Genomic DNA, 18,331 nt, shown 5'->3' on the forward strand with positions numbered 1-18,331 from the left:
TGGGGACAGAGACGGATACATTCACATATGCAAGGTTAGAATTGGGAAAACAAATAATCGGACAGCATCCGTTCTGAGGAAAGTTGTGATTTTGTGAAGCGTAAAAATCAAAGTTTCTCAGTTGAACCTCTGAGCATCACACCCGCAGTTGTTGAATTAAGGGGAAGAACTTTCTTTTCTAAGCATCAGATGATTGCGCAGTGAAAGATATATCTTAATATATGGAGAATGAAGAATTTTAAAAAAATAAAGCTTTCGAAGACGGGTTTCAACCAGGAACCTTCCGGTTTGAATGCACGGCATCGACCACTCAGCTATGAAGAATGCTACTTGACGAACCATGTTCTTCTTTCATATCTCAAGAACTTTTTTGAGGTATGAAAATTGATAATATACTCCTATTTCGATTAGGAATGGTTATTTATTGTAAATACTCAAACATTACAATGTGTCGATAAAACAATGTTTAAGGTGCATAGTAGGCGAGAAAGTTCAGCGTCTGAAGTACTACAAGGTCTCACAATCAAATGTTGTTACTGAACAATCGAGTATCTAGACATAGTATATATATATATATATATATATATATATATATATATATATATATATATATATATATATATATATATATATATATATATATATATATATATATATATATATATATATATATAAGTTGATTTCGTGTTACGATACGCACACCCGCGAAATGTATTTTATGTGACCGTAAACACGCATTAGAGAAATAGCAGTTCCATACGAGAACGTTAACCCGTGCCGATCTGACGACAAAGTCATGAAATGACATTTCCACGGTAAAATTTAGAATGTCCAACCGTGATAACGGAGAAACCAAAAGGGACAGAAAAACAAAACTGCACAAAGCAACTAGAGGGAGGACACCTGCCCGTGTGTTGACGAACATCACCGGGTGAACAGTATTGCCAACCCAAGATAAAATTATGTTTTTGTGAATCTAATTACCTAAGTTGTATAACATTGGGAGGAACAATGAATATAAACACGCATATCATTGTGGCAAACTTTTCGAGAACTAACGTGAAACACGTGTTAAATGCAAACACTTTTGACGCAGACAGGGAGTGAGGTACTAACGTTTTGTACACCTTAAATTAAATATTGACAAGAACTGTTTACGCTGACTTCAAGTCTAGAAGAGTCCGTTGAACAGCGTTGCCATCGGCAGAAGAGAAAAGTTGAGTTTGGAAAAGGTACAATAACTCGGAAAAGATAATTAGTGCAGTATGAATTAAAATCTATAATGCAAGGCAATAGAGCTTGAGGAGCAGTAATGTGGTTATGTGAGATCGATAAGTCACGTACTGACTGAGATATTCGGTATTTTGTTAAAGCTGAGAAATGTGGTTTGTAAAGGATGGGTACGCTGCGTTTGTATTTAACATATGTTTCACGTTATTTCTCGAAAAGTTCGCAACACTGATATGCGTTTAGCATGTCTTTTGTCTTAATTTTTGTTGTTGCTTCCAATGGTCATATCCAGTTTAGGTCATTCGATTTACAAAAATATAACTTTCTCTTGGGTTGGCAACACTGTTCATCCGGTGATGTTCGTGTCTTTCTTTCTCTAGTTGCTTCGTGCAAAGTTTCGTTTCTCTGTCTCTTTTGGTTTCTCTGTTATCACTGTTAGACATTCTAAGTTATATTATAATGTGGAAACGTCATTTCATGATTTTGTCGTCAGGTCGGCACGAGTTAACGTTCTCGTAGGGAGCTGCTATTTCACTAATGAGTGTTTACAGTCACACAGAATACATTTCGCGGGTGTGCGTATCGTAACACGAAATTACCTTATATGAGGGACACCCTAATATTTATATACAGTGGCGGATCCAAGGGGGGCTATAGGAGCTATAGCACCCCCCCCCCTTGACGCTCAGTATACACTGGATAAAATGGGCTTCAATCTTGCTTTACACTGGATAAAACGGCAAAATATAGTTTAGCCCCTCCCTTGATCATATCCTGGATCCGCCCCGATATATATAAATAAATAGGGCCTATATATATAAAATATAGTATGGTTTCGTACTATACTGACCTAGACTAATAAAATTAAGATGTAGTTTAGTTGCCACCTTAAATTCTACTACTTTTATTACATTCCATGTAACTATGTTGAGTAGGAAGTTAAAATTAGTTTTTAAACGTACAGACACAGAAAGCGAGAGAGAAATGCTATTGATTGTTGTATAATGTGCTGCCCCCTAGCGTTTACGCCCTGAATCACTTCAGTTTTGAGTAGGCGGAAAGAGATCCTCATATGTTGTACTTCATGTCAGCAGATAAACCACAGCTGCAGACCTTAACTTAGGAGCTGCGTTCCCACGCCTTCAGCTGATATATTACGAATACTTTGGATCAAGTAACAGCTAACTCTTTCGACTTCGAAGTCTTTAAAAAGATCAAATGCTTGCGTTGATAGATGAATGACAGCACGACCAGAAGTTTCAAAAAATTACTACAATCCTCAACAATCTCAATGGTTTTACAAATTAATATATTTCATGTGCTTTTGACCGAGGTATGGATCATCATTGACTAATAATAATGTTGTAAACTTCATTACTATAGTTACTAATATAATTAACTTCTTCAAAACAATATAATTTGTTAGTAAATAATTAAAGAGTTGTTTTATCAATATAAAAATATGGAAGTCAACTACGGTAAATAACATGCTAATTGAATTTATATATGATAAAATTGTAAGAAGTTAGGCAAGTAACATCTGTATGAGAGTAAGTAATTTCAGATTTGAACGAAGCCCCGCACTGCTGATTAATGTTGTCAGGATCCTAGGTACAGATTTGGACGCGATTTAACGTATGTCCAACTCCTCAGCAAGGTCGAGAATAGTTGATCTTCGATTTTGGTTGTCTTTAACTCATCATTTTTTTGGGGGGAGGGGGTTCGTGTTCAATTTTTGTAGACTGCCTACCCGCTTTATTTTTCAGCAACATCGTTAAATTCACATAACAAGCTATCAATTATGTAATTATTCTACAAAAATCGTTCTCTATAAAATTCAGTGGTCCATTATTTCTTGAACTCCGATTTGAAACATCTCAGGTCATCTTTTAATTCATTGTTTGTTTTTTTCTGCCTAAAATTGAGTTATTTGGAGGGGGGATCCATATAATTTATTTCTTGTTTAGAGAACGTAAGCAGCCAAACAATTTTCTTCTGCTAATTTTCGTAACAATTTCTTCGGTTTCTGTGAAGAAATTAAGTCACGTAATAGCGTTATTAGGCTACTTTCGAAATAGGGCCATTGGATGCGAGAAATGTTTCTTTGCTAATACTTTGCAAAAGGTCTATACTATAGTTTGAGCCAAAATTTCTTTTTGACACATGCTTACACTGTGACCAAAACACTGTTAGTCGTAAAATTCTGTTTTATTTTCATATGCTTAATTTAATAGAAAAAATATGTGTATATTAACTTGAAATATTTTATTCTAACTTTGAAATATAGTGAACACTTTCGTCTTCTAACTCCATTGCAAATCATCATAACACACGAAGCATTAACATAGTCACCAGCTGTTGGTTGGCAGGCGCTCAGCAGAAAATCGTTCAGTATACATAACTGAATAACCACTACTGTAGCTTCTCTGTTGGTATGATTTGGAAAAGTTGACTGTCATATGATAACATTATTAACCTAAAACAAACAAGATTTAATTTATCCTGAATTAGAATTTTTGGTTTCGAATTTTGGTCAGCATTTCAACTGAAATACCCCACCGTCTGTTGGTTATCTCTTAGATTAATACACAAACCAAATTTGAATCACACGAGCACGCGACCGTCCATCAGTTTTTGATCACAAGCTGGGGATGAGAATTCTCTGTGCGCAGTTGGCACCGAAAAATGTCAATCCTGAATAAAAGTACAACAGGGATTGTGTGTACCGTGATATTTTGGAGTGGACAGAAAATGAATCAGATTTTTGGAAACAAACCACAGGTGACGAGACTTGATCTTTGACTACCATCCCTAAACGAACCAACGAAGTAGACCCCCTATATAGCCGAAAAAGCAAAATCCAAGATCACCAGTGCCGAAAAAGCAGGAATGAGCAAGTCTTATTTGCTTTTCTGATAATATAGAATTGTCCATAAACATTCTTGTCTCACGGTCAAACAGTCAATAAACATTTATACTGTGAAGTTCTTGAACGACTGGGAAAATAAATTGACAGCATGCAGCAAGACATTTCAAACGCTTAGATGCTGCATCACGACAGTGTTCCTTGTCATACAGTGCTTTCGGTTGTGGAGTTTTCGGCATGGAAAAATATTTCTGACGTTTCTCAGCCTCCATATTCGCTTGACATGAGTCCCTGTAACTTCTTTTTCAAATTATGTAAACACATCTTAAGGCCATTCCGCTTCCTCAATTTTAACATTGTTATGAAGACTGGAAGGAACGTCTCCATCACTACGTGGCTTTCCAAGGAAACTATTTTGAGGACGACAGAGTGCAAGTGGAGATATGTTAAAAATAAAGATGACTTTCGAAAAGGTCTCATTACTTCATTTGCGCACCTCGTATAACTGCATTTTTCGGTACCAAATTGATATTTTGATATATGCAGTTTGTTACAAAAAAATCTTAGAAATCCGATGCAAGCGAAAAATTGTACCGCAAAGTGCGATGCATCTGTGATCATAGTTTAATATCGAAGTGGGCACTTTTGCAACATAAATAGTTTTTGTTTCATGACAGAACAGTTCTCTTTCGAACATACATACAGTCAGACCGGTAGCCAGCCTAAAAATGTAGGGGGGGGCGATCCAACTATTATAATTCATTTGCAAGCTTACCGTGAAAATTTTAGGGGGCCAGTAAAAGTTTAGGGGGGACCGGGTCCCCTAGACCCCCGTGGGTACGGGCCTGCATACAGTTAAAGCTCAGTGATGAAACTTCGAAAACCCGACATTCCCTAATCTACTACATGCTACAAACCAAATTGCTGGAAACTGTCCATGAAACTGACAACATAGACCATATTCGCTTCGACACTTCATTCTATTTTAAAGAAAGCGGCTCAATGGGGTCTCTTGAAATTCAAGACCCGAGCTTACGTTTTGGAAACTAAATTACTTTTTAAAACATGGAACACTCCTTTAGCCACTATCTTTTCATAGTTCTTTCATAGCATTGGCCCACAAATATAATTCGTTGTGCACTGAATGCACTTCTGTTGTGCAGTGAAATAAAATAAGAAAATTAGTGTTTGGTTTAAATCATTTAATAAAATGACTAAACTGAATTCGAGTAGTAATTGACTACAGTATGACTTAGGAGATGAACAAACATTTGTGTGAAATTAAGCTATTTTGTTTTTATCGTAAAAATGTAGGTTCACCTCGTGAAATGCGGAATTCCAGTTTCTTGTTTGTTGAAGTCATTACGGTTTTAAAACTTAATCCAAAGTTCTATACGAACACATTCTAAACAAGCTACGTCTTTAGACATGTAATATAGTATCGAAATTACATTTTAAAAATGTAATTGCTGGATCTATAAAAATACAAAAAATATATTTTTTAATATTTTCCTTTTTCCTTATCATCCTGATTTTTGATGCACAAGAAATTCATTTCTTGTTATGTTACAAGAATAAAAATATTTTCTTTCGCTGCTGAAAATGGGACGCAAAACTTAAAAATTATGATACAAATTAAAGTTTATTTCGCAGTTTGCTATGCAAAAAGAAAATATTTTTAAGAAACGTTGATATTATATATATTGTACGAGATTGTTACCGAGTTGAGATCTCTCTCTCGTATCTGGAGTTACCTACATCGCAATTCCATTCTTAATTAAGGAGCTTCCTTCCTGCTCCACCATAGCCATAACTCTTCTATCTTAAAGGAGTTGAACCATGTGATTAGAGTTCTTGTTAGACAAAAGACACTGTGATATCGATGAAGTTGACCGAGCTCAAATGAAACAGTTGACTAGGCAATTAGCCGACCTCACATCTGGGTTTGAATTAAAGAGCGTGATTATCTGCCTTTCTCTCAAATGGCATCAATTCCAGTTTTCTGCTAATCCAAAGTAACTTACAACTTGGGCCACGGAGAATTTATGAATAACTTCATAACGAACAATCTTTAGCGTTATACTTGTTTGAGGAAATTGTCGATTAAACATTCTCAACTTTTCTCTTTCAAAGTATGCTTGCACAATTGTGAATATTTTTTTTTCTTTATATATAGTGTCTCAGGGAATTTTTACAAAATATCCTTCTGTATACGGGAATATGGACATTGTCGGTATATATATATTTTTGGCGGGCTTAATTTTGCACCTAGAAGATTGAAATTGTTCACAAACATTCAGTCCATCGAGTAGTATTTAACAGATTTTTTTCAGATTTCTGCGTTAAAACAGGGGGGTCCAGAGGGGCTAAAAGTTGAAAAAAGGGATATTTAGACCAAAAAATCCCTTTTTTCGGGATTTTCCTGCCTTAGATACATGATGGAGACATGTGAATGGTACCGCCTGAAAGGCAGTTCTATTCGGAAGAATGATTGGCGGATTATAGTCCTAGGGTAAATAGAGATGTCTCAGGAATTTTGTAACCTGAGATCATGGTGTTTTGCGGTAATTTGGGGCATTGTGGGAATTCTTGATAAAATTGGTCCCGCCCTTACTATTCAAGATAGAAACTTGGAATTTGGCACACACATTCAGTATACCAAGTACTATTTATAAGATTTTTTGAGATCTCTACGTTCACACAGGGCCGTTCCAGAGGGGCCCAAAAGTGTGGAAAAAATTTCCCCCCGAAATATTCCCTTTGACATCATTTTTCCCTCTCCTGGTATATGGTATGAGCATGCAAGTGGTACCATTTGAAAGCCAGCTCCATTCTGAAGAGAATGAGGTATGAACCATGATCCTAGGATAAATAGTGACGGTGCAGTAGCTGCTTGACTGAAAGTCTAAAAAAAATACCCCAAAAACCCCGGATCCCTTAAGGGTTAAGGAGATATTCAACTTTGTTAAAGTATAAAAAAATCATTTTATACTAATAACTTTTACTGCATATGCCATTACAAAGAGCAGAGTTTAAATTTTACGTTTGTGTAGCTCACATAGGAAATCTTTTATAAATAATTACACAGGTAAAAGAAAATACCAGAAACTCTAAAATAACCAGTAGTCAGCCTATGAAAACCAAAGGTCAGCCATTACTTTAACCAGTACTCAGCCACACTATAGAATCGACTTTTTAAATGGAATTTAAGACTAATTCCCCAGTTATCAAATTAAGACAATTATATTGCACTCAGACTTCCTACAGAAAAAAACTACGTGGAAATTGTACTGCGATATAGGAAAAAAAAAAGACTTCTTGTACTTACCATAAACTAAGAAAATGTGCCTCGGCCTAGACTGGCCTATTTAATATATAAGAACTTAGTACTATTTATATTTACATTGATATTTATACTTAGCTATGACATGAATTTTTTAATATGAAGTTCATTAAGCACATTCAGGACATACAAACAGTTATTTAGTAGCTTCTCCGTACGGCAATTCACTGAGGCACGTGCATTTCAAGTGGCACCAGTGATCACAAAAATCACACCCCATATATTTACGTGTGTCGCCCTCAATGTCACTTATGAATTCTTCTTAGGCCTTACACTTAACACGGCTTTTAACAACTTGTTGCATCTCGTTTTCCGAACTACTAGTGCTACTTGGCTTGACAGTCTTTTCTTTCTGTTTGATTTTTTGCAGATTTTCCTTTCTTTTTTATTCTGTCCCTTTTTCGTTTTAGATGTTCCTCTTCTAGTTTTCTTTTCTTTTCATTTTTTAACATCTGATAATTTCTCCATTCTTGGTAGGATATCGCACTTGGAACTTTTTCTCTGGGCACATTTTTGATAGTTTTGCTTTTGATTGGAGCTGGCCAGAAAAGATACTGATCAAAGGCAAATGATATGGAAATGTTTGACGAAGATTCTCTGAATTTCTTCTGAGATCATATGAAGTTATTTATGACACTACCGATTGTAGAAACCAAAGCAGACCTTTCACCTTGCGTCGTTTCAGCATAAGATGCCACAACGGCTGTGTTGGCTTCCTGGTTTGAGTCAGACGTAACATCTATTTCCGATATCGCAGATGTATTTGTAGGTTCTAGAAGTCCAATTTAGGAAATCATGGTCGAATTTCATGAACATGTGTCGAATTTCTTCCTTCGACCAAAAAGTGTTAACGTAAACCACGGGCGTCTCTGGCGGGGGGACAGGGGGAACGCGTCCCCCCAAATATTTTGAGTACGAGATAAAAGGATCAATGCTGGAAGCATTTAGATCTGTGCGGAAGAAGTAAAAACATAGGCAGAACAAATTAAATTTGTCTGTTCTTAAACATTAGGTTAATGTGATCAGAATGTCCGCCTGACGTGTCACTTTCAAAGGATTTTTTTAAAGTTACGCTTCTTGGTTAGTCAAAGTAGTATCGGTTGCAGGCACACAATTTTCTCATTGCTTAATCAGCAACAATTGGTTTCCATGACGAAGGGAGACCGGAGAAGGGAGGGAAAGGATGCAAACTGCGAATTAAAAAGGGAAATCTACAAAGACAGGGAAATATATAATAGAAGCGAAGATGACAAGAATTTAAAAAGATAGAGAAATTTGAATATTATATATGATAGTAAATTTCATGCGAATACCGTAAAAGGGCAGCAAGGGACAACTATTATGATAATATAGAAACTAAAATAGAAATGAGTGTTTAATGAGCGAATTGAGTGTGAGGAAGATGGAAAGAATGGATTGAGGAGCCGGATGTCAGCAAGAATAACCTGTACATTTTAGGCATTAAAACGGAAAACGAAGTAATAGAGGATGGTTCATTGGACAAGTTCAAAAACATAGAGCGAAATGAAGAACAAAAACGTAGATAATATACGGTTTGATTTTTTTACAGAATACAGAAGAAGAATGAAAATCAAAAATTCGAAATTCGCAATCAAATGAAGTATCATCATAAGACTTCTTTCAGAGAGTTGAGATTTTGTTAGCTATAGAATCGAAATATATGAGGACTATAAAACTACACTGTTGCAAATGCTTTAAAGAACACTGAGTAGGAATTCACCGGGAGGAATGTGAAGGTGAAGAAATTACCTAAGAACCATATTTTATATATAAACTTTTTTCCGGCAAGTAGTCTATGGACCAGTGATGGAAGAAAATTATGATGAATTGCGTTGGTAAAGGTAGAAAGAGCGAATGCCATTAGTAAAGTAGATTCCAGTTCACTCATAATTTTGACATAACTTTAGTTGGGGTCTACTAGCATTCTAGTCGTCCCCGTCCCCCCAATTTTAACTTGCCAGAGACGCCAATGACGTAAACTATTTCCAAATGTTAAAACAATGAAAGAACAAGCGTCGAAGTTGTCAGAAATTGCTTTTAGAAGAATTGAATCGGTGAGTAGAAAAAAGAGAACATTCCAAAAATAAAGGATAACATTCCACGTTAACAATTCCTCTATAACTAAATATCCAATCCCATTACGTTTTTAGAATTTTGGGAAATGAAAGGTTTAAACATACGCTACAAATCTCTTATACAGATACTTTTACGTAAGCAATGGTATTTCCGGTAAACAGTTTTACTTTTCATTTTTCAAAGGTAACGTGTTGCGGAATATTCTCCTTTTTCTACGCACCGATTCAATTGTATTCTAGAATTTTTTTAAAATACGAGAAATCTTGCATCCAAGGGCGCCCATCAGGGGGTGGGACAAGGTGGGGCGCTCGACCCTCCCCTAGAGAAAATTGTACTTCAGAATATCGAAAATTCAATAGAATTTTTACATTAGTTACAGCAAAATTTGAAACTATTTTTGAAACGTCGCTTATACTTGCCCCCCTTCCCCTGGAAACCACAACATGGGCGCCCTTGCCTGCATCTGCTGAGGAAACAGTATTTGAATGCCTGTTCGCTAATAGTTAAGTAAAGTTAAGTAGTCCCAATGTTGGTTCGTTGCCGCTGTCTAAAATATTTCAGAAACATTCGGAATAGGAGTGGAAAACTCTATAAATTAAAACATTTTATGTTTTGTGTTAGCTAACAATTTTCTTCCATTTTAAATAATCGTGGAGATATTTTCAAGATTCGTTCATTCAGTTTATGTATATAGGTACATAAACAGTGAGTCATTTCTCTCTTTGAAATGTAGTGTGCTTCAATATTTACATTCTCTTTGAAGTCCATTGCATTTGAATGAATCTGTCTGGAAACCGAACAGGAACGCAGAGGAGTTGACGTGTTATCTCTCCTTTATGTCATCATCTTTGCATTAGATCGTCCATTGAAAAGTCAGCTTTGTGAAATAGCTATCTCAGATCAGCTCTGCTTCTCGAGAACAGCCTGAGGCTACATGTTCTGAATCCGGGAAGATACGTTATCGTTTGCGAGGAACCAATGCTTCCTATGTATCAGTCCTCTCTAAATGTTGCCTAGACGAGAGAACATTATCAAAGCTCTGAATAACTGATTAGGGCGAGGTGGTAGGAAAAATGTCTATTGATGAGAAGGATAGTTGAATTAGATGCGGTCGTCTTGTAATTCTTTTAAGTACACTAGTCATTGTCATCATGTTTTCCGCTTGTCTCAAGTAATTATTTAATATATATATATATATATATATATATATATATATATATATATATATATATATATATATATAAGATTTCTTAGTTAGTTTTAATGTATGCTAACTTATTAACTAGTCACTATTTCAGGAGCGAAGCGTTTTCAATATCTTTTGATGTACTTTTATCTTCTTACCTGTCCAATGTGAATATAATGTCCTAAGATAATGGTACTAATTTGCAGCACACACTTATTTCAACATAAGAAAACAAGATTTTTATAAGAGAAGAGAAAGTAGATAATAATGGCTAAAGAAAACGAAGGCAATAATTCAACACAGAAATTTGTGACATATGCAACATTAAAACAAATCCTAACTATATATAAAACTACATTAACTGACATAAATTAAAAGGGTACTTCCGCTTGACGTGGAAAGTTGAAATTTGGCATGATGGTAGCTTTCCGGGACTAACCGACAGGAAAATTGCCAAAAGTGAATATTTTAAATTTTTAGTGGGTCTAAAAGGGGGATGAATTTCCCCATGTTATTTAAATGGTCTTTTTTTGGACCTATAAACTCATGCTGTAGGTACTTGAAATTAGAATATAAACTTGAAATTCGGTATGCTTCTACGTTTTCGATCGCATTACCTAAGTAAATCAGTAAAACTAAAAAAAAAAAAAATCCAATCCAACTTCAGAGTGGTATTATGGGGAACTGAAAAATCTTTCCCATGTTATTTATATGGGACATTTTTTTTTTTTTTATTTTTTTTATTTTTTTTTTTTTTTACTAAATTTAATTTACTAAAATCTTGAAGGTATACAGGCGACGACAAGGAACAACAAATTAAAACTGATTGATACAAATAGATTTGGGGATCATTCCAATTATTTGAAAATTAACAATTCTATAAGGATTTTTTTTTTTACATTTTTTTCCCACTATAATCACTTTATTCTGCACACATTGTTTCCAGAAATCTAAAGTCATTAAATACACAATAATATTTTTTTTTTTTTTCGAGAGTTTGGGACATCTTTTACACCCCCAAAATTATTGGACACTTCCTGTAGGGCTACAATGATAAAATTTGACATGATTGTAACTTTTCGGGACTAACCGACAGAAAAATTGCCAAAAGTAAATATTTTTAATTTTTAGGGGATCTAAAGGGGAGAAGAAATTTCCCATGTTATTTAAATGGGCCTATTTTTGGACCTATAATCTCATATTTTAGATACTTAAAATTGAAATTGGAAACTTGAAATTCGGTAGGCTTGTACGTTTTCGTTAGCGTTATTTAAATAAGTCAGTAAAAATAATAATTTCAAACTTTAGAATGGTTTTATAGGGAACTGAAAATTCTTTCCCATGTTATTTATATTGGACGTCTTCTACACCCCAAAATGTTTAGGCACTTCCGGCAGGATTAGAATAATGAAATTTGGCATGATTGTAGCCTTCCGGCACTAACCCACAGCAAAATTGCCAAAAGGAATATTTTTTAATTTTTAAGAGGTCTAAAGGGAGATGAAGAAATTCCCATGTTATTTAAATTGGCATTTTCTTGGGATACAAAATCTTATCTTTTAGATAGTTGAAATAAAAAAAATAAACTTGAGATTCGGTAGAATTGTGGGCTTAAGAGGTGCGAGGCCGTAGGCCGAGCAAAGGCAGGGTGTCCCAGCTATGCAAAGGCTGATACATAGTAGACGCAAGGCCGTAGGCCGAGCAAACATGGGGGCCTTGGGGCGGAGCCCCCAGCTAGCCAAATGCTAGTTTTAATCTAAAATTATACAGAAATTCTTATTCTAATATTAGACTTTAAAATACAATTTTGCTGTTCCGATAGTTCAGAACTTGTTTCTAATCATCAAGTTTAGTAGAACCAAAATTGTTTCTTCGTGAGTTCTCAAGACCACCATCGCTTTGGATACTGTTCCTTGTGACACACTGGCCACCTTATAGTCTTTCGTGAACCGCGCATCCACAATTTAATTTTTTTGAATCTCAGGGGATATACCCCAGTTTGTATCATCACCACCTGCTTGCTTCAACGCATGCTTCTATTCTACCCGGACGTACTACAGACAATTAGACCTACCTAACACACCACTAACAATAACCAAGTGCTACACGTATCCTGTGTTACCTCATACTTGTTTAAGTGATGCAAACTACAGTATTTCTGTCATTTCGAAAAACATTTCTGTATGTACACAGTCTATCGGGTGTACATAAAAGAAGTCAGGGTTTAAAGCTAGGTAAGATCACTGATCTTCGATGTATAGTTATGAATCGCACATAAAATGAAAGAATGAAAGTTAGTGTCTTTTTTTTTTTTTTTTTTTCTTGCAAATGTTCAGTGAAAGTACTTTTTGTCTTGCGGCATACATCTCAGCGATAGGATAGTTCTTCCCTTATTTTAATCAGCATACCATGGAGTAAGGGAAGCGATAACTGCTGTATACCGCCCCTAATCGGGTAGGTCAGTAGGTAGAGGAGGCACATACGTATGATTCTTTATGAAACTCCAAAGAAATAAGCAAACGAAGTCAGATCGAGTGGCCTTCTATACCACGGCAAATACTGTCATCCAATCCATGCGACCAGTTAAGCAGCTGGTGACTATATCACTTAACTACTCCGTACAGAGACCTTCCAGTAAGAGAACATACCGTAATTGTTATCAAATAAAGTTTTCTGGTTCAAATTGCTGCTGAAGAGTCATATCCAGTGAAGCGACTTCTGTTACCCTTGTTTAATGGAAAGGAATAGCCCGTAAATCGGGTATTGCACAAAACATATTTAAATTTATGGAGTCTCGTTCGCATTGTAAGAAGTCGTGGGGATTTTCTAAAGGTCATATAACGGTCATCATATGTGTTAATCTTATCCACTATGATGAAATGTCGATTCATCACTGATTAGAATTCGATCAAGAAAATCTTCATTCTACAATATGTTGAATGCAAAGTTCGCACACTTAGAATGTAGGCTACTACACTTAGTTGTATGTAGGCTTCAAAGCTTGTAACCTATAAACTATCTGAACTAAGCGTCGCACCGGTATTGTTAGTTCTTTGCTGGCCTTCCCGAACAGATTTTCTTAGGACTCCCTGACCAAAGGTATCCAAACTCATGAGGTCGGCGCTCCTGAGTTCGGAACTCACGCTCACTCGACCTCAGCCTCACGAAGTGAGCGTGAGGCCAGATTGCTTATGTGAACGTGAGGTCAGACTGGTGATGTGAGGTTGAGAGAGTGTGAGGTCAGACTAGTGAGGTGAGCGTGAGGTTGAGTGAGCATGAGGTCAGACTGGTGATGTGAGCATGAGGTCAGACTGGTTATGTCAGCGTTAGGTCAGACTGGTAATGTGTGTGTGAGGTCGAAATGAGTTTGTGAGCGTGAGGATGAGTGAGGTTAGGTCAAAGTGGTCACCTGTGTCCCTGACACATTCAACACTCTTCAGTCAATCTTGGCTGTCGCATACTGCTTCCCTTACAGGACATTCAGTGATTTCTGCTTAATTATATCATCGACGAATGTTATTGCCACTTGTGGAATCGCAAACTTTCTACAGAAAGCTCGTTAAACTGCTAAGGTTTCCTGTTCAGAGTCGCTATCTTTACTACTATCGCTGTCAACTAGAAAGACAGGGAAACAGTCTACATTCATTCACACAATAAAAACACTCTTTTGGATATTGACAGTGAATGAATGTTGTACACCTCATTTAAGAGACATTACAACAAATTGAAATCCTGATATTCTTTTATGTACACTGTACTGTTACATAAAATCGAGTGCTCGGTACTGTAGTGTTCAATGTCAACAGAAGTAGGTAGAAGATTAGAGTTTCTCGCTTTACAGTCAAGAAGTCTGCGGTTCGAATCTTTCAGTCTGCTGTCTTGACAACTTTCCAGGCTTTTTCCTAAGTCACACGGTACAAATGCTGAGATGGTATAGGTCCTAACTCATTCCTTCAAACTTGCATCTTTGTCACTTCCGTGGTAAAGTTGATTAATATCAACTAGAACTTTAAGAAATTATATTTATACAGAGTGGTCAATATAAAAGAGGCCCCGTATGATACTGAACGTGAAATTTGCAGCTTTCTGCAGTCTCATTACTACTTAACGTTAGTGCGACGCTCGAGCGGGGTCACTGAAGTCATGTGATGTCGAATGGCTGTTCGTGATCAGTGCTGCGTATTCAGTGGTTAGTTTGAAGTTTCTGTGTGTGAATACAGTTATGCAGAATGCCTTTTTCAATCGAGCGCAGAATGTTTATTCTTGAAACTTATTTTGCATGTAAATCGTTTAAAACGTTAAATGAAAGGTTCACGATAAAATATCCAGAGACAGCTGCTCCTTCAAAAAGTGCTGTGCAGAAATTGATCACTAAATTTAGAGCAACAGGTTCAGTCGCTAATGCCAAACGTAACTGTGCAGACAGCTTATTTGCCGGAAAATATGAAACGTGTACAAAAGAATATGGTAAGAAGTCACGAAAATCAACTAGACATGACAAACTAGACCCTTTGAGCTATTAACCTATTAAATGTTCAGTACGTTGCTCTTGATATCTGTAATCTGTATTTACAATGAACGAATTACAAGACATGGGGCCTCTTTTATCTTGGCCATCCTGTACTGATAACTTTTGTCTGAGAATCCAACTGTACAGATGGAGTAGACCAGTACTTCTCTCTTTTGTATTGACACTTTGCTGAATATTCACGATATCGTGATACACTGCTCCATAAAACTTTAGCAACTCGAAGAAAGTGGCAGAAAATACAACGACACGATCACTGCGCCAAGTATAATGAACAAACAGACGGTCCAGATGCACAAGCAACACGAGTGAAGACGAACAATACAGTTAGGATGTACAGAGTGACCAAAAAGTTCAGCACAACGATACCTCAACAGGTGAAGCTAGATTGTGCGAGGGCATAGGCAGTCAATATGGCGTGTGACCACCACGAACAGCTATACAGGCACGACATCTGGCCTCCATGCTGCAAATCAGAGTATTGAACAAGTCTTGCGGCAGATGGCGCCTTTTCTCGAGGAGAGCTGTTTGCAGATGAGGGAGAGTGCGTGCTGGTGGACTGCGCTGCGCTATTCGCCGCCCAAGAGCATCCCACACATGCTCGATGGGATGCAAATCCGACGAATATACACGCCATGCAATACGCGTAATGTCTTCGCTCTCCAGATACTCGGAGACAAGATGTGCACGGTGTGGGCGGGCATCGTCATCCATGAACAGGAAGTCTGGGCCAAATGCTCCGCGGAAATTGCGTACATGTGTATTGAGAATTTCATCCCGGTACCGTTGTGCTGTCAAAGTGCCATGTTGCACAATATGGGTCCGTTTTCCCATCCAGCATAGTTCCACCCCGTACCATAATGGAACTACCGCCATAGAACGGCCGTTCAGCAATGAAGTTTGGATGATAGCGTGTTCCTGACTCTCTCCACACTAAAGTCCGATCAGAATATGACGACAGGCTGAATCTCGACTCATCAGAAAACATGACACGCTCCCACTGGTGTTCCCCCCATGCAACATGTTCCTGACACCATGTGTAACGCGCACGTTTGTGCTCCAGTTTCAATGGCACACACTGCAAAGGCCTTCTTGCATACAGTCCTGCTCTATTGAGCCGCCGACGAACAGTTTCACGACTCACGCGTTGTCCTGTAGCCTGAAACAACTCATTGGCCAGTTGAGAGCATGAAGCTTGATGGTTACGTTTGGCAGAAATTGTGAGAAATCGGTCCTCGACGGCCGACGTCTTCTTCGGACGGCCTCCTCCATGACGTTTACTAACTTCACCTATTTTGGAAGCGACTCCACAGCCTCAACACAACCCTTTTGTTCACGTTGAATTCCTGCGCCACTTCCACTTGCGACCGACCCAATTCCAACCGCCGAGTTATTCGCCCGCGGTCAAAGTCACTCAAATGTCGTCTACCAGCCATCGCAAGGTGTGTACCCCACACAAGAACCACTAACTCAATGCTTGGATCCTCGGACACTACTGGACTGTGGTGTACGCCTCATGGCATAAGTTGTTCGCCGCGCTTGCAACGGTGCTGCTTATGCGATAGAGTGGGTGCTCGCCTTGCCTGTTTGTGTATGTGCATGCCACTAACCAGTGTTGAATGGGCCCCACACGTCACTTATACTAAGTTCTCTCGGGTTGCTTAAGTTTTGTGGAGCAGTGTACATTCAGGCTTGGTGAGGTCGTTATCTTAATCATTGTTGTAGGCGTTGACTGGTACTATCTGTATCAGATTTGATTTTAATGTTGTATGATTCATGTAAAAAAAAAAGAAATGTTTTGTAAATCCTAGATCTATAGGATACCGTAAAATTTATTTTTAAATTCTAAATTTCGCTACATATCTTACGGGGCTGCGCGACACATTGATTGGGAAAGCATACATTAAGCTCTGTGTGTTGCGAAAGTTAATTTGAATTCTCTTTTTAATTCACTGTGATTGGCCTCTTATCCGCTTGCACTATTGGAGAATACTGCTGATGTTTTTTTTTTTTTTTTTTCATATTTTCATATTTTTCTAATCTCCAATGTAAAGAATTTCACATATAAGTATGTAGACGCATTGTTGCAATGGAGCAAGTATGCATGCTAATGTGGGGAAAAAATGAAAAGCTTGACTTTCAGTGACATCATTAGTGAATCATTTGTGGACCATTAAAACACATTCTTAGAAAACAGTTTGGACATTAAATTCCGAAGAATGAGTATAAAATATGTGTGGTACATAATGGTGGTATTGTAGAATTCATTGAAATTCATTTCTCCATTTTCCTCCTTTGAAACACGTCAGAATTTCTCTTTTGTTTATACTTTCACTACATTGAAAGGATTAAACGCTATAATTGGCTACACCACTTGTTCCAGTTTGAAAAGAAAAACTATAATACTCATAACATTTTTTTTATTTTTATTCATTTTTAACACTGTTTATGAATTCTCATCTGACCCACGTTTTTCTTTTATTTATAGGCTGATGAACCATGTGAAGATCCAAGTACTGTAATGGAAGATTTCATCACAAATCAAGCTCCAGAAGAAGGATTCAAAGGTACGGAATGTATTTTGTGTTGCAATATCCATTTTCAAATTGCAAAAGTTGTGTTGTCAGTCTCAAAATAGTCAAGTTAGATCAAAAGTTAACATATACCAATCGACCTCCTCCAAATTTCGTGAATGTATATAGTAGTTATTCCTTCTTGAGGCACGATTACCTCTTCTTCTTCTTCTTCTTTTTTTTTCCTAAAGTACATTTTCCAAACTACCTGCTTCTGCACCGTATACAAAAGCACGTAAAAGTGATATTTTAAAATGAATACTTGTGCAAAATTATGGAAACTTTAGTGCTGATCGTGAAGCACTGAAGCACACTCTTAACTCCTTCCGAAATGTGTAGTTGTAACCAAGAAAGGAAATTAACCAGAAACATAAGAGGAGTTGGTAATTTTTTGAACCATGTTTATATTTTCTCCAACCAGAAAATACATTATCAACTAAACACCGTCGTACATAGTCTCAATAGAAGACGGATGAGTCCAATCAATCTTACCAACAGTTTTATGTTA

At 37.0% G+C, this 18,331-nt stretch overlaps 1 protein-coding gene across 1 annotated transcript in view; it reads left to right on the forward strand.

Moving 5' to 3' along the window:
• The window catches only part of LOC145671207 (ubiquitin carboxyl-terminal hydrolase 48-like), a 727,624-nt gene that overhangs the window by 618,372 nt on the left and 90,921 nt on the right, over positions 1 to 18,331 (forward strand). The window contains exon 20 of the mRNA XM_081740066.1: positions 17,739 to 17,817. Within this exon, the coding sequence (XP_081596192.1) occupies positions 17,739 to 17,817 (79 nt within the window). The remainder of the gene's footprint in view (positions 1 to 17,738; positions 17,818 to 18,331) is intronic.

This window comes from Thermobia domestica, chromosome 15 (assembly GCF_964235325.1).
Source record: "Thermobia domestica chromosome 15, izTheDome1.hap1.1, whole genome shotgun sequence".
NCBI classification, from domain to species: Eukaryota; Metazoa; Arthropoda; class Insecta; order Zygentoma; family Lepismatidae; genus Thermobia; species Thermobia domestica.